The sequence below is a fragment of the Gigantopelta aegis genome, chromosome 6 (genome assembly GCF_016097555.1).
Source record: "Gigantopelta aegis isolate Gae_Host chromosome 6, Gae_host_genome, whole genome shotgun sequence".
In the NCBI taxonomy this organism is placed as follows: Eukaryota; Metazoa; Mollusca; class Gastropoda; order Neomphalida; family Peltospiridae; genus Gigantopelta; species Gigantopelta aegis.
Genome location: NC_054704.1, coordinates 8,354,355 through 8,375,883, shown reverse-complemented (window position 1 = coordinate 8,375,883; position 21,529 = coordinate 8,354,355). Strand labels below are relative to the sequence as shown.

The 21,529-nt window shown below is 34.8% G+C and overlaps 1 protein-coding gene and 1 long non-coding RNA gene across 2 annotated transcripts in view; both read right to left on the bottom strand.

Moving 5' to 3' along the window:
* Positions 1–7,191: 7,191 nt before the first annotated feature.
* LOC121375356 lies at positions 7,192–8,996 on the bottom strand. Its single transcript, XR_005958304.1, has 3 exons — positions 8,928–8,996; positions 8,300–8,382; positions 7,192–7,235 (listed from the first exon to the last, which is right to left on the bottom strand). It is a non-coding gene; the product is annotated as an uncharacterized LOC121375356 (long non-coding RNA).
* LOC121374018 overlaps positions 8,997–21,529 on the bottom strand; it is a gene marked incomplete at its 3' end in the record, with an annotated part of 29,437 nt that continues 16,904 nt past the window's right edge. Inside the window, exons 4-9 of the mRNA XM_041500892.1 lie at positions 18,831–18,898; positions 18,042–18,113; positions 17,321–17,388; positions 16,745–16,847; positions 12,256–12,348; positions 8,997–9,938 (exon numbers count right to left, since the gene is read on the bottom strand). Of these exons, the coding sequence (XP_041356826.1) occupies positions 8,997–9,938; positions 12,256–12,348; positions 16,745–16,847; positions 17,321–17,388; positions 18,042–18,113; positions 18,831–18,896 (1,344 nt within the window). The remainder of the gene's footprint in view (positions 9,939–12,255; positions 12,349–16,744; positions 16,848–17,320; positions 17,389–18,041; positions 18,114–18,830; positions 18,899–21,529) is intronic.

Genomic DNA, 21,529 nt, shown 5'->3' with positions numbered 1-21,529 from the left:
AAAAAACCCATGAAATGGTCTATTTATTATATACATCCTTCCTAATTCTTGACAATATCTTTCACTTATCTGATCAAAAACATATCATGCCATGATATAATGCAATGGCAATGTTCTGGCAGAACTTTTGCAAAACATTTACTTGACTATGAACATTTAAAAAGAAATTTCAGTCAAAATTACCCTTTATTTAATAACAGTTAAATTAATAATTATTTAATAATACTGCTGTGAAAATATACCTGACAAAGAGATCATGAAAGAAACCCCAAACAACACAGAAACAAAACATGAATAACAGTTAAAGTAAAGGAAAATCTTACTTTTCACCAAATACCACTTTTATGGTTTCTGTAGATCTATATTTGATAGCTATGTATTGATACAGTCTAACTTCACAATCTCCATGTTGCAGGGGATGAAGCAACAAACTCATGCCTTGTTACTTCAAGATAAATGTAACTATAGTTGGTAAAAAATATGCCATATGATGGCTTTTTAATTTGAGATAACAGATGTCAAGTTAATTGTATAATGTTACAATTATTGTTTCATACATTATGATTACAAACAAATTATGATTAGTGAAATATATCTGTATACATGTCTACATAACTCTGTAGATTGTTACAATTATTTTGTTCTATAAAAATGATTCGTAAAATATATTTGTATATATGTATACATACCTCTGTATATTGCTTATGAAACAATAATTTTATTCAATAAATAATTATTAGTAAAAAATGTGTATATATATATATATATATATATGCAACGCTGCATATGTTATGAAAATATGTGTATAGTTATGTGTACAGCACCAGTAAGTTTCCTGAGAATACCGGGGCCCATACTTTCATAGCCATCTTAGTGCTATGAAATCGTAAAACTATCGTAGGCTATGACGTCACTATAGCACACATAATAGTGACGTCATGGAGTACGATGGTTTTATGATTTCATAGCACTAAGATCGCTAAGACATGTACATGTAGGTCAAAATTGGGTTTTGAATATCATTGTTTTATTGTTTTACATGGGTGTTGGACTATGACAGCAACTGGATAGACCAGTTATGTAATAAATTGTATTTCAATTGGGGGCTGGGAGGGTGGATGGAAAGTAGGTAGAGAATGCAAAATATTCAGAGTTGTGTGGGTGAGGTGGAGGGGCCTGTGTTCCCATAGCCCCACACCTGTTTTACTACATCAATGAATGAGCATGGGTATCGTAAAATCACAATTACAAAACATCAACTATATCAGTGTACAATGGAACTGAAATTTCAAATGTATTTATCTTTAAAAAAAAATGTTTTTAAAATTTAATATGTCAGTTACAACCATTATTCTCATGTCAGGTAATGTTATTAACTTTAAATATACGTTGTACAAGTAGATTATGTTATAAAAAGACCAGGCAACAATTATCAAAGGATGTGAACTGCACATGTCAATTGTGCTACTCCTAATAATCAATACTGAAAACTACTCCCAATATTTACATACCATAATAGTGTGACAAAATATATAAAACAATAAACAAAAATACATAAAGCATACTAAGATTGAAAATGTTATATTCCAATCTGGGACTATGAAATCAATTGGATTAGACCAGTTGCACTGTGTAACACATGTTTTCAATCTCTTGTGAATTTATTGATATATTTAACAGTCACAAGTTATATAAAGTTGTATAGCTTAGTGAAACAATTGTATACTACATTTATGACGGTTATACATAAATAATTTCACAAAAAAATTAAAAACAATTCTTATAATTAATAACAGTACAACTAGAATAGTTCACAATACACATAAATAGTTTCTTTGCCTCTTATGGCCAGTTTTACAAAATGAGGTCTTATTTCCAGTCTCATGGCCAGTTTTACAAAATGAGGTCTTATTTCCAGTCTCATGGCCAGTTTTACAAAATGAGGTCTTATTTCCAGTCTCATGGCCAGTTTTACAAAATGAGGTCTTATTTCCAGTCTTATGGCCAGTTTTACAAAATGAGATAACATTCAGCTTTTACTGTTATCAACCAATCCAAATTGAGTAAATTGTATAACAATAGTAAAATAGTTATTATAATACTGACAAGTCATAACAATGCAACAAAATTTACTACTTGCGGGCTATGCCGAAGAATTTAGTGTAAAGTCATACATAATTCATAAAAGCTAATATAATGCATTTAGTAAACATGAATAACATAGGATTTTTATAAAGCTACACCATTAAAAGAATCTACCAAATTAAATACCTTTATTAAAATAAAATGTATTGACCCTCATTTAAGATTTATAACTATAAAAAATACTAATAATATAAAGTCACCAAAGAACAAAAACAAAAAAGTTTTTTGGGTAATACAAAATTCTGGAATTCCACAGGATTTTCCTTACTGATAAATAGAATAAATATTAATATTACTCAGCACTGAAGGTTGAGCACAAGATATGTAATTCATCACCAAAAAATAGAACTACAAGTAGTAGTACTACCGGTATATGGTAATAAGCGTCAAGCCATTTTATGACAAATTCCAAATAAAGTTACATTTTGCTAATAAAGTGTCCCAAAAGTGAATTCTCAATCAGGAATAAGTTTAATACGGCTTTGATTTGTGTCATTAAAAAGAAAAAAAAGAAAAATAATTTCTTGAGTTTTTATTTGGTGTGGGTTTTTTGAGTGGATATTAATGAAACCGCCTAAGGCAAGCATTAGATGTACGGAATCATTTTCATACTGTAAGCATCATAGCATAACAGTAACTGCTAACTCATTTTCAGAGCTTTTGAGAAAAATTTTTTTGTTAAATTAATATTTTTATACATACAGGTATGAATTCTTTAAAAATTATTTTAACAAGAACAAAATGCATTAATTTCTGTTTGAATTTCCATTTTCTCGAAAGCTCACCAAATGAGTTAGGCAATTATGACAGGATGCTGACGATATGTCAGACCACATCTTGTTGACAAATACAATGAATGTGTAACAACACCTCAGCAGTGGTATTTAACATGATTAATGCAGCACTACATGCTGAGAAAACAAGCCCACACAGGCGACTTTTATATGCAGCTTACCAGAGACCGAATAGAACGTATCACAGTCTTTGATATATTAACACTCCAGCACCTTGTTTATTCAAATGATATCAGGTTCTATGTATCAGGTACCCGGTACTAAATTTACAACACATTTACAAAGTTAACGAGACATTTTGTGAGATTCCTGTATGTACTCTACTCATAAGTGATGGTAATGCATATGGAAAACACTACACTCATAAGTGATGGTAATGCATATGGAAAACATTACACCCATAAGTGATGGTAATGCATATGGAAAACACTACACTCATAAGTGATGGTAATGCATATATGGAAAACACTACACTCATAAGTGATGGTAATGCATATGGAAAACACTACACTCATAAGTGATGGTAATGCATATATGGAAAACACTACACTCATAAGTGATGGTAATGCATATGGAAAACACTACACTCATAAGTGATGGTAATGCATATGGAAAACACTACACTCACATAAGTGATGGTAATGCATATGGAAAACACTACACTCATAAGTGATGGTAATGCATATGGAAAACACTACACTCATAAGTGATGGTAATGCATATGGAAAACACTACATCATGTGATGGTAATGCAAAAACACTACACTCATAAGTGATGGTAATGCATATATGGAAAACACTACACTCATAAGTGATGGTAATGCATATGGAAAACACTACACTCATAAGTGATGGTAATGCATATATGGAAAACACTACACTCATAAGTGATGGTAATGCATATGGAAAACACTACACTCATAAGTGATGGTAATGCATATGGAAAACACTACACTCATAAGTGATGGTAATGCATATGGAAAACACTACACCCATAAGTGATGGTAATGCATATGGAAAACACTACACCCATAAGTGATGGTAATGCATATGGAAAACACTACACTAAATCAAGAAATATTAAGAAATGTACGGAGGTTATAACAGCCGGTAATATTTTATACTCTATTATATATCTGCTGAACTGCTCCACTTTATGTCAACAAAATTTCACAGATCAGACCCAGTACTAATAATAATTTTGAAATCAAGCTTTATTAAAATTTGAATTGATGTACAGTGTCTGTAGTGTGCTGTGTGCTGCCATGACAACAGTCTCCAACATTTATCCATCGAATCCCACGTCAGATTTTATGAACTTGTGGCCAGCCCTGTGGTTATAAAACTTTTATAGTCTCTGACTCCAGTCTCTAAGTTATATGTAAATAAGCACCGGTATATTTAAGATTCCAGACTCGAGACCATGAAAAGTTTAAAAAACACGGGGCCTGGTCTTCACCAATCAGACAACACCATTAATATTACAATATTTAACTAGATAAAAAAACGATTTTGTTTCATTACACAATGAAGATACAAGTTTAAAGGGACTGCCCTCAGATTGCTGTCATTGTTATCGTCAGATGCTGCCCACTAACAGACACATTATAACAAAAAGTTAAAGTTTGTTTTGTTTAACGACACCACTAGAGCACATTGATTTATTAATCATCGGATATTGGATGTCAAACATTTGGTAATTTTGACAGTCTTAGAGGAAACCCGAAACATTTTTCCATTAGTATCATGGGATCTTTTATATGCACCATCCCACAGACAGGATAACACATACCAAATCCTTTGATATACCAGTCGCGGTGCACTGGCTGGAATGAGAAATAGCCCAATGGGCTCATTGACAGGGATAATTAGTTATACAGTATATTTGATTTGTTTTTAATATCAGTGGCTGTATATTAAGTGTGTTTCTGATCATCCTAGTGTTTGTACAAGGTCAAACTTCATTGCATTTCCTAATTTACATTTTTTGTATGTACATGTATGTATAAAATTATTGGGACAAAAGTACAAATGCCATTTGTGCTACTTACAAACATTAGCATGACCGAAACACATTAAATATAAATACACTGATATTCTAAACAAGAAACTATATTCAGTAATATACAATTTTAGTTGTTAAATGAGTTTATTAGTTGGAACCATCTTACAATGACAGCAAACTCAGGACAGTCCCTTTAATATACTCAGTGGCTAAAATACACAGTACTTTATTATGAAACCGTAAACCCTTACTAAAATAACCCTTCAATATACTCAGTGGCTAAAATACACAGTACTTTATTATGAAACCGTAAACCCTTACTAAAATAACCCTTCAATATACTCAGTGGCTATTATGAAACCGTAAACCCTTACAAAAATAACCCTTCAATATACTCAGTGGCTAAAATACACAGTACTTTATTATGAAACCGTAAACCCTTACTAAAATAACCCTTCAATGTTTGATGAAATCATGTTAATTATCACATAATGAGAAAATATCTGCATTCTTATTGGTCAAAAACCAGTCATAAACCATTCCGTAAATAATGATATTGTCCTCAGTTGGTTCCACCGGTCATTGTCAATTTCTTCGGTCCATAAAACCTGATATTGCCCTGAACGACAGTCAATAATTTATAAATATACATGCACCACAAAGGCATTCGTTTAGTGAATGTAATCTAGTTAAAGCATAAGCTTCACACCTACATGTATTCCTATAGGTAACCAAATGTGCGGGACCCTGGTATTATTACTAAACCTACACCCACCTATCATTTCACCCACTTCTAAACAAATCTTTAAATAATATTGTTCGTCTGAACAAAACCACTAGAAATCAACCAACTATTTAAATATAAACTATCTATAAAACACCCTATATTCTGTTCTCAATATTACAGTAATCACAAACTCTTTTGTTCACTTTCAAGTATGACCGATAGAAAACAACGTTCAGTTAAAAAATCAGCAAAATAATAGCTTTTTTAAAATTAACCTTTTATCAGCAATTCAGCATATGAAATATTAAGACAAATAAACACAGCTTTATTGAAAATGTTATTTTGTTTACTAAACCAAGATGACATCATCTTTAGTACCAACAAGCTCATTGGTCAGTTAGAATTAAATTGTTCCAGATTAAAGTATTCTATACCAGGCCATAGGATTTCAAGTTTCATGGGAAACACTTTCTTGGTTCCGTGCCTTGTGATCATGGGAACCCATCGGAAACTATTTTATTATATATATATTATTTTCATTGATATAAAAAAAAAAGAGTAAAGTTTGTTTTATTTAACGACGCCACTAGAGCACATTGATTTTTTATCTTATCATCGGCTATTGGGTGTCAAACATATGGTCATTCTGACACTGTTTTTAGAGGAAACCCGCTGTCGCCACATTAGGCTACTCTTACGACAGGCAGCAAAGGATCTTTTATTTGCGCTTCCCACAGGCAGGATAGCACAAACCATGGCCTTTATTAAACCAGTTATGGATCACTGGTCAGTGCAAGTGGTTTACACCTACCCATTGAGCCTTCCGGAGCACTCACTCAGGGTTTGGACTAAAAATCCCATGCCTCGACTGGGATCCAAACCCAGTACCTACCAGCCTGTAGACTGATGGCCTAACCACGACGCCACCAAGGCTGATCATTGATGTAATAATCATGTGAAACAAAATTTCAGTTCCGTGATTTTATCGAGACACTACCGGAAATGATTGTTTCCGTGAAATCCTAAGGCCTGTTATACTAATGCAAGATATTTTCTCAGTAAACAAATCTCCAACACACTTTCCCTGTTGTGACCGAACTGTGGGGTAATACATCACAACATGATGGCATTGTGTTTAGAAATATGATCAGTTACTGTAATCCTTATTTTCATGTATAATGCTGCATTTATTTGGTGATCATCAATACTGTCAATTCACAGACAATCTGCAGTCACTCCAATCTCACACACCCCAACTCATAATTGCCATGAATGATTGGTGTTTGCTCCATAATTTTTTCACAAGTTGTGAAGACTGAGACAGAAAATCCTACCCCAGTTCACAAGTTGTGTTCACTGGTTAATTCTCCAAATGAACGCTCTTCACAACTTGTGAATTGGAAAATACAATATTCACGAATTCTAATGCACGCAGCATCAGTGTACACAAAATTCTCAAATGGTCGAATGCTTCGGTTCCGGAATTACTATGACGACAGGTGGATTTGGTCGATTGGATTTCTTGATAAACGTCACATATGAGTACAGGATGCTACCAAACACACTGAAAAATAATATAAGAGTTTTTGTTTGTCTAAAAATAAGATAAATATAATACCAGATATAAATGAAATTTGCACATGAAAACAATCTTTGACAAAATCCCAGCACAAACAAAACAATTGGATAATGAGATCCTTGTAAGAATAACTTATTTTAAACATACATATTTGTTAATCCACTTGAAAAATAGATCTGTCAAATATTGTCAAGGGATGTCATAGAGCATCATTGTAAACACACTGAACTAGTTACTAAATGACAATTTTGTTTTTAAGCATTTAAAATGTAGAATTTCAACAAATGTGAAAAAAAACACCCACCATTCTGAATCAAGAAAGCATTCTGAAGTATGTCATACTATTCGTATGTGACAGAGTAGTTATCAGTCCTGTGATTGGTTATAAATGTGAATGATAGTTTCATCTGGGTAAAAAAAAAAAGCAATTTTATTTCATCTAGTACCAACGTGTCAAGTAGCCTTGTGCTAGAAACCTGTATGGGGTACCTGTAAAAAAAAAGTACTCGAATTTTGTGCGGAACTAGGGTAGTCATAGACGTTACCCGTTATCTCAGAAACAAGCAGCTTGACCCCTAATTTTTTCGGATTCACTTTAAGTGTGAGGGGTGGTAGTATTTATATCCGTGGCATTTATGTTGATTGATACGCTGCAGGTAGGAGTTTTAGCCACATATGTTACTATTGTCGTCTATGGGATTTGATTTGGTAGTATACACCCGTAAAGTTTGTTTTGTTTAACAACACCACTGGAGCACATTGATTAACTATTTATCAGCTATTGGATATCAAACATTTGGTAATTATGACTTGTAGTCGTCAAAGGAAACCCGCTACAGTTTTCCATTAGCAACAATGGATCTTTATGTGCACTTTCACACAGACAGGAAAGCACATACCACGGCCTTTGACCAGTTGTGTTGCACTGGTTGGAATGAGAAAAAACCAAATCAACTGAATGGAACCACCGAGGTGGTTTGATTCTGTGATACAAGCACCTCAGGCTGAACTAAATCCCGCCCCAGATGATCAGTAAGCTGTATACTCACCTAATATTCATACCAATAAAGTTTGTCCAGCTGAACAAGTAATCTCCTCCCAAAAACATTCCAATGTATGTTACAGTTGTATTCTGAAATTAAACCATTCCAATATATAACATCTATATTTTGAAAATAAAACATTCTAATATATGTTAGTAACATACTAAAAATATACATTACTGTTATAGTCTGCAATATAACTATTTTCAGTCATTTTCAACTTGTGAGTCTTGCCCACGAATGCATGTTTATTCTGCATGGAAATATTACTAATTATGGCAGTGAATGAACTTTAATAACTCGGACAATTTGTATGTTAGTTTTAATTCACCGTTAATTCATCTAGTTTCACAGGCACATGCGCAAAAGTGGATTTGGGAGATTGAAACACACACCCTTTCCAAGAAAATTTTCTTTTTAAAAATATGCTTTACAGGTGAGCATGACGCGATGCATCTAAAAGCTTCTCTCGCCATAGTCTAGACCCCTCATCACAATATTCTGCATACGAGCCTGTGTTATAATGGTAATGATGTGCAAGCCATATCTGTAACTAGTTTACCGTAATGACCCTGACAATACTGGTCATGAGAGTGGAGTTGTTGGCTGTACACAGTATGATAGAATAGTTTACCTTAATGACCCCGACAATGGTGGTCGTGAGAGCGGAGTTGTTGGCTGTACACAGTATGATAGAATAGTTTCCCGTAATGACCCCGACAATGGTGGTCGTGAGAGCGGAGTTGTTGGCTGTACACAGTATGATAGAATAGTTTACCTTAATGACCCCGACAATGGTGGTCGTGAGAGCGGAGTTGTTGGCTGTACACAGTATGATAGAATAGTTTACCTTAATGACCCCGACAATGGTGGTCGTGAGAGCGGAGTTGTTGGCTGTACACAGTATGATAGAATAGTTTACCTTAATGACCCCGACAATGGTGGTCGTGAGAGCGGAGTTGTTGGCTGTACACAGTATGATAGAATAGTTTACCTTAATGACCCCGACAATGGTGGTCGTGAGAGCGGAGTTGTTGGCTGTACACAGTATGATAGAATAGTTTACCGTAATGACCCCGACAATGGTGGTCGTGAGAGCGGAGTTGTTGGCTGTACACAGTATGATAGAATAGTTTACCTTAATGACCCCGACAATGGTGGTCGTGAGAGCGGAGTTGTTGGCTGTACACAGTATGATAGAATAGTTTACCTTAATGACCCCGACAATGGTGGTCGTGAGAGCGGAGTTGTTGGCTGTACACAGTATGATAGAATAGTTTACCTTAATGACCCCGACAATGGTGGTCGTGAGAGCGGAGTTGTTGGCTGTACACAGTATGATAGAATAGTTTACCTTAATGACCCCGACAATAGTGGTCGTGAGAGCGGAGTTGTTGGCTGTACACAGTATGATAGAATAGTTTACCTTAATGACCCCGACAATGGTGGTCGTGAGAGCGGAGTTGTTGGCTGTACACAGTATGATAGAATAGTTTACCTTAATGACCCCGACAATGGTGGTCGTGAGAGCGGAGTTGTTGGCTGTACACAGTATGATAGAATAGTTGAGGATGAAGCCCATGAAACAAGACAGTAAAAAACAGCACAAAAACAACGGATCCCACCAATTTGGAAAGGCCATGCCCTGGAAGAAAAAAAAAAAAACACACAATAATTCAAAATGTATAAACATAGATATCACAGATATTTACTGGAGACAGTGGGGAATCTAAGGTGACTAAATATTGCGACAGTTATATTTTTATATAATTGTTTCATTTTTAACACTAAGAGACTCCAACGAAACAGCCACTAAAGGGAAGGAAGGAAATGTTTTATTTAAAAAATAAAAAACACAATAATTCAAAATGTATAAACATAGATATCACAGATATTTACTGGAGACAGTGGGGAATCTAAGGTGACTAAATATTGCGACAGTTATATTTTTATATAATTGTTTCATTTTTAACACTAAGAGACTCCAACGAAACAGCCACTAAAGGGAAGGAAGGAAATGTTTTATTTAACGATGCACTCAACACATTTTATTTATGGTTATATGGCATCAGACATATGGTTAAGGACCACACAGATATTGAGAGAGGAAACCCGCTGTCGCCACTTCATGGGCTACTCTTTTTCGATTAGCAACAAGGGATCTTTTATATGCACCATCCCACGGACAGGATAGTACATACCATGGCCTTTGTAACACCAGTTGTGGAGCAATGGCTGGAACGAGAAATAGCCTAATGGGTCCACCGACGGGGATCAATCCCAGACCGACCGCACATCGAGAGGGCGCTGTACCACTGGGCTACGTCCCGCCCCCACTAAAGGGAGTATGAAAAAGAAGCCTTTTAGACAGGTGACTGTTTACTACAGATGTAATTGTACTATACTAGATCATTTGGGAGAATACAAATGTGGCCTCTTTACACAGGTGGATGCTTAATACAGTTCTGTTTGTACTATACTAGATGATTTGGGAGAATAAAAATATGGCCTCTTAACACAGATGCCTGATAGAGTAGTTTTCAATGAATCAATAATTGGCAATCAACATGACAATCAGTAATGCCATGGAGTATGATATGGTATTTTTAATTTTCTGCAGCTTTTTATTTTGCAGTGGAACTTTTAATTTTCTGTCACTTTTCTTTATGAATTATTTTTTGTAATATTAACATATTAACTGCAAAACTGCCATGGAGACATTTTCCAACAGTTTTTGTTTTTGTTACTGTGATCATTTTCTTAATTACGAGGGTTGTATGTCTAACGATAATATGTAACGGTCAGAAGGTCAGGTGTATATTACATTCATTACAACCAATCAGAATGATCTGTTTTGATAATTACTTGACCAGTCAGAAAAAAAGATAAAAGGCAATGGGGTTTTTTCTTTCCCTAGCGATAGCTAACTTTTCTTCCCCACTTCTCTTTGCCCATATGGGTAATAAATGATCATAGGCCTACATGCCATGGCTTTTTAAAACCAGCTGTGGAACACTGACTGAAAAGCCTAATGGGTCCACTGACGGGGATTGATCCTAGATTGATTGTGCATCAGACGACTACATTAATTACCACTGGGTTACGATATGAACCATCCCATAGGATAAAGCATGGAATTAATAATGATCATGGATTTGACACCCATTTCAAAACATCTCATTCCAGCCAGTTCTCCACAACTGGTGCAACAAAGGCCGAAGTATGTACTATCCTGTCTGTGGGATGATACATATAAAAGATCCCTTGTTGCTAATCGAAAAGAGTAGCCCATGAAATGGCGACAGCAGGTTTCCTCTCAATATCTGTGTGGTCCATAACCATATGTCCGACGTGATATAACCCTAAATAAAGTGCGTCGTTAAATAAAACATTTCCTTCCTTCCTTCTCATTTCAAAGCAAAAGCTGAGATGATCTTTAATACAAAAGAACTCTATATCATAATTAAATACTCTCTTTTTTTGTAGCATTTTAAATCAATAAAAGGGGGGAAAATTAAAGATCTGAAATGAAATAAAAAGTAGAAAAATCACATCCCAGAATAATGTATTACTCTATCATTGATTTGTTTCAGTTTTATGTTTGCACCAATATACAACTGCAATTCAATCAAACTGTTCTGGACATAAACCACAGGCATCTGGGACCTAATTCACTAAACTCTCGCAACTTTGCGATATCACAGTGCAATGCTAAAAGACTTGCAAAGAGGATGCTTTGACAGAGGTCCACGGTCAGGACTGTCAGGCTATGACAGAGGTCCACGGTCAGGACTGTCAGGCTATGACAGAGGTCCACGGTCAGGACTGTCAGGCTATGACAGAGGTCCACAGGTCAGTGAAACAGAGGTTGGGGTAGTGGTCTTATATCTTATCATTTGCCTACAGGTCCAATGTAGGTTTGTTGAGGAGATATTTCACTGAGATAACTGCAAAATACTCACTTTTTCAAGTTCCTCTGTATAGGTGGCAAAAAGAAGCATTGGTAAAAACATGAACAGTGAATTGTAGTAAAGAAGACCATATTTTCCTAATTCCTGCAACAGAAAAAAAAGAACGATACATTAGGGGTGTCACAATACATTGATGCATCGACGTATTACAATACTACTGCTGACGATATGATAGATGATACCCTTACTTGCGTATCAATTCATATTTTGACCATATATCAATTCCTATATTTTAATCTCAATCTATTTTCCTTCAAAGCAGTGAAGTGGACAGAAAACATGTGCCTGCTTATGTCAATATGTCTATGATGTGGCATTTCTACATTAAAACTGTGTTTAATCAGTATTTTTTATTATATGTTTATTTCTTATTTATTAATCTCTTCACCTAAGCTTCAACCTCTTGATTTACTGGAAAAACACCTTGAATCAACTATCATGATACATATCATATTGTGGGTGATGTATCGTGACACGTATCGTATTGTGGGTGATGTATCGTGATAAGTATCATATTGTGGGTGATGTATCGTGATACATATCATATTGTGGGTGATGTATCGTGATACGTATCGTATCGTGTGGTACATGTAGATGTATCATGATACATATCGTATTGCGGGTGAAGTATCGTGATATGTATTGTATCGTGTGGTACATGTACATGTATCGTGATACGTATCGTATCGTGTGGTACATGTAGGTGTATCATGATATATATCGTATTGCGGGTGAAGTATCGTGATACGTATCGTATCATGTGGTACATGTAGAAGTATCTTGATACATATCGTATCGTGTGGTACATGTAGGTGTATCGTGATATATATCGTATTGTGGGTGATGTATCGTGATATGTATCGTATCGTGTGGTACATGTAGATGTATCGTGATACATATCGTATTGCGGGTGAAGTATCGTGATATGTATTGTATCGTGTGGTACATGTAGATGTATCGTGATACATATCGTATCGTGTGGTACATGTAGGTGTATCGTGATATATATCGTATTGTGGGTGATGTATCGTGATATGTATTGTATCGTGTGGTACATGTAGATGTATCGTGATACATATCGTATCGTGTGGTACATGTAGATGTATCGTGATACATATCGTATCGTGTGGTACATGTAGATGTATCATGATACGTATCGTATTGCGGGTGATGTATCGTGATACATATCGTATCGTGTGGTACATGTAGATGTATCGTGATACATATCGTATTGCGGGTGAAGTATCGTGATACGTATTGTATTGTGTGGTACATGTAGAAGTATCGTGATACATATCATATCGTGTGGTACATGTAGATGTATCGTGATACGTATTGTATCGTGTGGTACATGTAGATGTATCGTGATACATATCGTATCGTGTGGTACATGTAGAAGTATCGTGATACATATCATATCGTGTGGTACATGTAGATGTATCGTGATACGTATTGTATCGTGTGGTACATGTAGATGTATCGTGATACATATCGTATTGTGTGGTACATGTAGATGTATCATGATACGTATTGTATTGCGGGTGACTTATCGTGATACATATCGTATCGTGTTGTACATGTAGGTGTATCATGATACATATCATATTGCGGGTGATGTATCGTGATACGTATTGTATTGCGGGTGACTTACCGTGATACGTATCGTATCGTGTGGTACATGTAGATGTATCATGATACGTATCGTATTGCGGGTGATGTATCGTGATACGTATTGTATCGTGTGGTACATGTAGATGTATCGTGATACTTATCATATCGTGTAGGACATGTAGGTGTATCGTGATACATATCATATCGTGTGGTACATGTAGATGTATCATATCGTGTGGTACATGTAGATGTATCGTGATACGTATTGTATTGCGGGTGATGTATCGTGATACGTATCATATCATGTGGTACATGTAGATGTATCGTGATACGTATTGTATTGCGGGTGATGTATCGTGATACGTATCGTATCGTGTGGTACATGTAGATGTATCGTGATACGTATTGTATTGCGGGTGATGTATCGTGATACGTATCGTATCGTGTGGTACATGTAGATGTATCGTGATATGTATCATATCGTGTGGTACATGTAGATGTATCGTGATATGTATCATATCGTGTGGTACATGTAGATGTATCGTGATATGTATTGTATTGCGGGTGATGTATCGTGATACATATTGTATTGTGTGGTACATGTAGATGTATCGTGATACGTATCATATCATGTGGTACATGTAGATGTATCATGATACGTATTGTATTGCGGGTGATGTATCGTGATACGTATCATATCGTGTGGTACATGTAGATGTATCGTGATATGTATCATATCGTGTGGTACATGTAGATGCATCATGATACGTATTGTATTGCGGGTGATGTATCGTGATACGTATCATATCGTCTGGTACATGTAGATGTATTGTGATACATATCATATCGTGTGGTACATGTAGATGTATCATGATACGTATCGTATTGCGGGTGATGTATCATGATACGTATTGTATCGTGTGGTACATGTAGGTGTATCATGATACATATCGTATCATGTTTTACATGTAGATGTATCGTGATACGTATCATATCGTGTGGTATATGTAGATGTATCATGATACGTATTGTATTGCGGGTGATGTATCGTGATACATATCGTATCGTGTGGTACATGTAGGTGTATCATGATACATATCGTATCGTGTTTTACATGTAGATGTATCGTGATACGTATCATATCGTGTGGTATATGTAGATGTATCATGATACGTATTGTATTGTGGGTGATGTATCGTGATACATATCGTATCGTGTGGTACATGTAGATGTATCGTGATACGTATCATATTGTGTGGTACATGTAGATGTATCATGATACGTATCGTATTGCAGGTGATGTATCGTGATATGTATGGTATTGCAGGTGATGTATCGTGATACGTATCGTATTGCAGGTGATGTATCGTGATACGTATCATATTGTGGGTGATGTATAGTGATACACATCATATTGCAGATGATGTATCGTGATACATATTGTATCGTGTGGTACACTGTGATAAATATCGTATTGCGGGTGATGTAATATCGTGATATGTATCGTATTGCAGGTGATGTATCGTGATACGTATCATATTGTGGGTGATGTATAGTGATACACATCATATTGCAGGTGATGTATTGTGATACGTATCGTATTATGGTTGATGTATCGTGATAAGTATCATATTGCTGGTGATGTATTATGATACATATCGTATTGTGGGTGATGTATCGTGATAAGTATCATATTGTGGGTGATGTATCGTGACACGTATCGTATTGTGGGTGATGTATCGTGATAAGTATCATATTGCGGGTGATGTATCTTGATACATATTTTATTGTGGGTGATGTATTGTGATACGTATCATATTGCAGGTGATGTATTGTGATATGTATCGTATTACGGGTGATGTATTGTGATAAGTATCATATTGCGGGTGATGTATCATGATACATATCATATTGCGGGTGATGTATCAGGATAAGTATCGTATTGTGGGTGATGTATTATGATACGTATCGTATTGTGGGTGATGTATTATGATACATATCGTATTGTGGGTGATGTATTATGATACATATTGTATCGTGAGGTACATGTAGGTGTATGTGACACCGCTACTATACACACTATTTACAAGGATATACCACAAAAACTATTAATAATAATAATAATAATAATAATAATAATCTGCAATAATAAATACTTATAAATGACTGTATTATTAAACAGTACTACAATTCTCTCTTGAGGCTTTTTCTGTAAGGCAAATGAAATATTCCGGCAATATGCTATGTTATCATATTGAAATTAAAAGTATTTAAAATTTATTAAAGAAAATCCTATTATGGAAAACGTTTGTTTTCAAATTGTCAATAAACGATATTACTTTTTATGTGAACATTCAACCAAATTGGAGTTGAAAATCCATGTGCTGTAGTAAAAATTAAACTTTCTTTCTTTCAAGTTATTTTCGTGTTTATATCCAATTAAGGTTAAAACATGCTGTCCTGGGCACACACCTCAGCTATCTGGGCTGTCTGTCCAGGACAGATGGTTAGTGAGAGAAAAGAGGATGTAGTGGCCTTACACCTACCCATTGAGTCGTTAAAACTCGCTCTGGGTGGGAGCCGATACCGAGATGCAAACCCTGTACCTACCAGCCTTATGTCCGATGGCTTAACCACGACACCACCAAGGGCGGTTGAAAACCTCCCAACAAAAAAACCCTCCAAACCAACCTCAAACACTGAGCCTATGTTCAAAGGAACATAACCCTGTCAAACATGCATCAACCTTCAAAACTTACTAAAATACCTTACTTTAATCATCTTATTAAACATGCAATAGTTTTTCGATCATGTTCACTATTCAAAAGTAAATTATATGTGTTGGCTACTTAACGGACAAAGCACAAACCTTTGCATCAAGTTTCTTCCTCGTATAAACACCGTTGGCTGCTGTTGCTATGTTATTCAACAATATAAAAATATAGCCAACTAAATCAAACGAGAGATCAGAACTGAAAGAGATAAGTAGAAACATCATTTTAACTTAAACTGTACTATACAACATTGACGTTTACATTACATTGTACATGTAATAAAAATGTATCATAAAATGAAACCATTCTCTAAACCAGAAATAGTTTCTCAACACTTCAATAGTGTATTAATTACTAACATCATCAGGAGGCAGCTGAATTTTAACAGAAACAGATAGCAGAATATTAACACAAAGGACACAGTTGAAATCATGCAGTAAAATGGCCAGTATGGATGCAACATTTTAGTACAAATTTAGTTTTCTGGTGGTATTAACAATGAACAGGGACTTCTGTTATGCACATGTTAAAAAACATACATACTTAAAATTTAGATTTGACCGTTAATAGAGTTTTCTTTTATGTAAAAATTAAAATAGCAAGTGATTTTTGCCATTATTTAGAACTCTGACATTGCTAGCGATGATAACTAATAACAATGGGAATCTTACCCTGCAGCAACAATAGCACCAAGAATCATGAGATATACAGTGAGCTGAACAATACCAGGGACTTCACACTGAAAAAAACACACCGACATTAAATATTCAAACACAAATTCACAAAACACACGTTCATTAAATATTAATATAATATATACAAAACATTCACTTATTAAATATAAAAATAATATATAAAACATTTATTTATTAAATATTAAACTTATTTACAACCCTCCCTTATTAAATATAATTAAACACTCATGTACACATGTATTAAAAATAATGTATTATAAACATTCACTATAATAACCATAACAAACACACATTCACTTACTAAATATAAATATAACAATAATAAATAAATATTCACTTATTAAATATAATAGACATTCACTTAATAAATATAATAGACATTCACTTATTAAATATAATAGACATTCACTTAATAAATATAATAATACACAAACATGCACCTATTAAATGTATTTATCCACATGAAATAATCTATACTTTTAAACATTCACAATTTAAACATAATATTAAAATAATATTAATAATTATACACATTCTTAGAAATGTTAACTCACCAGCTTACAACACCCATCAGTTTTAACTCAAAGCTAATATGGTACAAATATTTTAACCAAGAATGAATAATCACAACATAGGTTAAGACTAACAACAGCTAATCTAGCAGATATATTAAACATCAACATCATGTATTACCTACCCCAAAACAAAATATTCTCCTATCATGGTAAACAAAATAGAAAATCTTCTCAAAACAGTGAACATTGGTAAACTGGAAATAAGAAAAGAAAACGTTAAACAGTATTATGTACAGAAATACATGTATACAACCACTATAAAAATATTTACTTAAGGACTGTCTGTTATTTCTTTACGTTCATCGGAGTATGAGCCAAAAAAATCATCCACAAACACTTAGTAACATGATAACTTAGTCTTTCCCAATAAAACATATGGATATATACTGATTTCCAAAAGAAACTTTACATACATAAAATTCTAATAATTTTATAAATATTGTTACTAATAAAAAAGAACCAATTTAGAAACCACCTTACGAACACTTTGCATGTATCATGAAGTGCATTGTGATGTTTAGATGTTGAACTTCATGATACTTTCATATCCCACCATACAATTTGTTGGTTTTTTCATAATACAATTTCAGTATATGTCAGTGGATGTCAGTATATTTACTTCTTAAATTATAAAGGATCGCTTGTTGCTATTGGAAAAATGTAGCAGGTTTCATCTGAATTAATTGTCAGAATTAATAAATGTTTGACATACAAGTACAACAGCCAATGTGATCTAATTGTCTTGTTAAAACAAACGGGTTTTTTTCATTGGTTATAAACACAGAAATAGAGTTGGCCGTCTCAAAAAATCTGACATTATATAATGAATATACACCCACACAATAAATTTTGTTCTCCATAAACGTAATTATTTAATTAAAACAGATGGTACAATAAACATCAAAACATACCTCAGCTTTTTTGTTCCTCCAAGACCAAACATTAAATTTCCAATGTAGATTAGTGGTAATGGCCATATCTGTTAAGAAACAACACTTTATACAATATCGGATGCCATACACATTAAGTAATGATAACACTATCAAATCCTATTTAGAGTTACGGTAAGTAAATGTATTCAATAATAATACAGATACAACACCATTCAGCAGTACAACATTATACCTCCCCTCCCCCCCCCCCCCCAAATTTTTTTCTCACAAAATACCCCTCCCCCCAAAAAAACCCACACCCAAAAACAAAACAAAACAAAACACAAAACAAACCCACACAAACTACCCACTGGGCTGTCAAAAAACTAGCAAATTCAAAAATAAAATTTGACGAACGATGGACAGTGTTTAGAGACAGTTAACACTCTATGAAAACATACATGTATAATATGTGTGTAATTATAAACGGTTTGAGTGTAGCTTAGTTATTATAAATACTCTATATGTAAAGGGTAGGACGTAGGCCAGTGGTAATGAGCTTGCCTGATGCACAATAGGTCTGGGATTGATCCCCGTTTGTGGGCCCATTGCAACATTTTTCATTTCAGCCAGTGCACCACGACTGGTATATAAAAGGCCATGGTAATGGTATGTGCTATCCTATCTGTGGGATGGTGCATATAAAACATCCCTTGCTACCAATGGAAAAATGTAGCAGGTTCCAATAGCTGATGATTAATAAATATCAATGTGTTCTAGTGGTGTCATTAACCCCCCCCCCCCCCCCCCCCCCCCCAACAAACTAAATGTAATTAAACCAAATATATAACCCCCTCTGCTGACTGTATAAAACACCAAACGTAGATTGTAACATAATTATCTCATCCACAAAATGTGCAATGTCATGTATAAAACATAACAAAAATTCTCAAATCACTTACTACAAAAATAGTACATGCAGCACAAGTGTATCTTTCTTATTAATTTTGTACATACACATGTATATTAACAGGCATCATTCAATAGGCAACAATAGCCATCTTAGCTATGTTATAAAATGTTGATTCAGTAAGACTGTGATAAGGTGTTGGGAAGTCAGTACCTTGTGACACAAAAAAGAAGAAGATATTTTTAGATGGGACTTCCCCGAGAGACATTTTGTGAAAAGAATAACAGGTAACATCTTTGTGATCAATACTGTCATTATGGTATCATGTAATTATTAACCACAACAACCATCCTCCTGTGTATGTACAATGTATCCACAGACAATATCAGACTGTCAGAATTGTGTCATAGTTGAGACACTGTCAACACAAACTGTTTCGGCTGGTCCAGGAAGTAGTCAGGTGTTCAATATCCATGCTGAAGGGGAAGCCACAGTTAACTTAAACATACACAGCGGTGAAAATGTTACTATAAACACCAACACACCAGAAAATGTCAATGTCCGTCACTTCACAAATTTCGAGACACCAGAATGTGATGTTCCTGTTCCTAATCAGGGATCATTAAGGAATGAAAAAATGCAAAACAATGTAAAGAATGCAATCCCTGCAAGCACTGAGGAATCACAAAGGTATGAAAAAACAACCAGTAAAACACCAACACATGATGTTTCTGATCGCCGTCAGGAGACTTTAACAAATAAATGTTCAACACAAAAACCTGCAGAGAATGATGTTTCTACTGACAGGGAGGAATCACCAAGCTATGAAAAAACAACCAGTAAAACACCAACACATGATGTTTTGGTTCGCTGTCAGGAGTCTTTGACAAATAAAACAAAACAAAAACCTCCAGAAAATGATGTCTCTACTGACAAGGAGGAATCACCAAGGAATGAACTACCAACCAGTGAAACACTAAAACATACTGTTCCTGTTCACAGTGACGAGTCATTAAGAAATAAAAGAGCACAAAAACCTCCACAAGATGCTATCCCTGCTAACAGTGAGGAATCACTGAAGAATGATATACCAACTTGCAAAGCATCAAAGTGCAATGCTCTTGCTGTCAGGAAGTATTACACGGGTATGCTGCTGAACCACCTCATCTCCTTCATCAACTGGTCCAAAACTAAATTCTGTCTATCTGTTGAGTCTGATGATGTTGATAAATATTTAGGTAATGGCAACTCAGGAAAAACTTAAATCAGAATTGGCGCCAACATATGTGGTACTTGTGGTACTAGATCTAGACAATAAGAAGAAACCTGCCACACAAACAGTCTCGAGTATGTATCCTGGTACAAATCAGTTGTCGTCTCAATCCCATGATGGGGATGAACATTTATGTAATGACAACTCCACAAGAGGTTAAATAAGTGACTATTACACATGTATGTGTTAAATATGTTGATTTTCTGATACTTGATCTCAAACAATTTCACATGCAGTCAGCTAGGACTGGGGAGACAACGTCATGTTATGAATTAACATGACATTAATTCCCAAAATTACAACATTACACTTGTTATTAAACGTGTGCTTCATATGATTATTATTAATTCAGTTATGTTGATATTAATTAATTATATGTAATTGTACTAGTGCAGTAACTTATAAATACTATTTGATGTTACATACCATTGGCATGGCGCTATACTTTTGTGAGATGGCTCTATACTTTTGTGAGACTCATTTCCCACAGCCACTGTTTTATTGTATGTTTATTTTGATTGTGTGAGGTGCATGAGCACAATGTCCAGTGCTCAG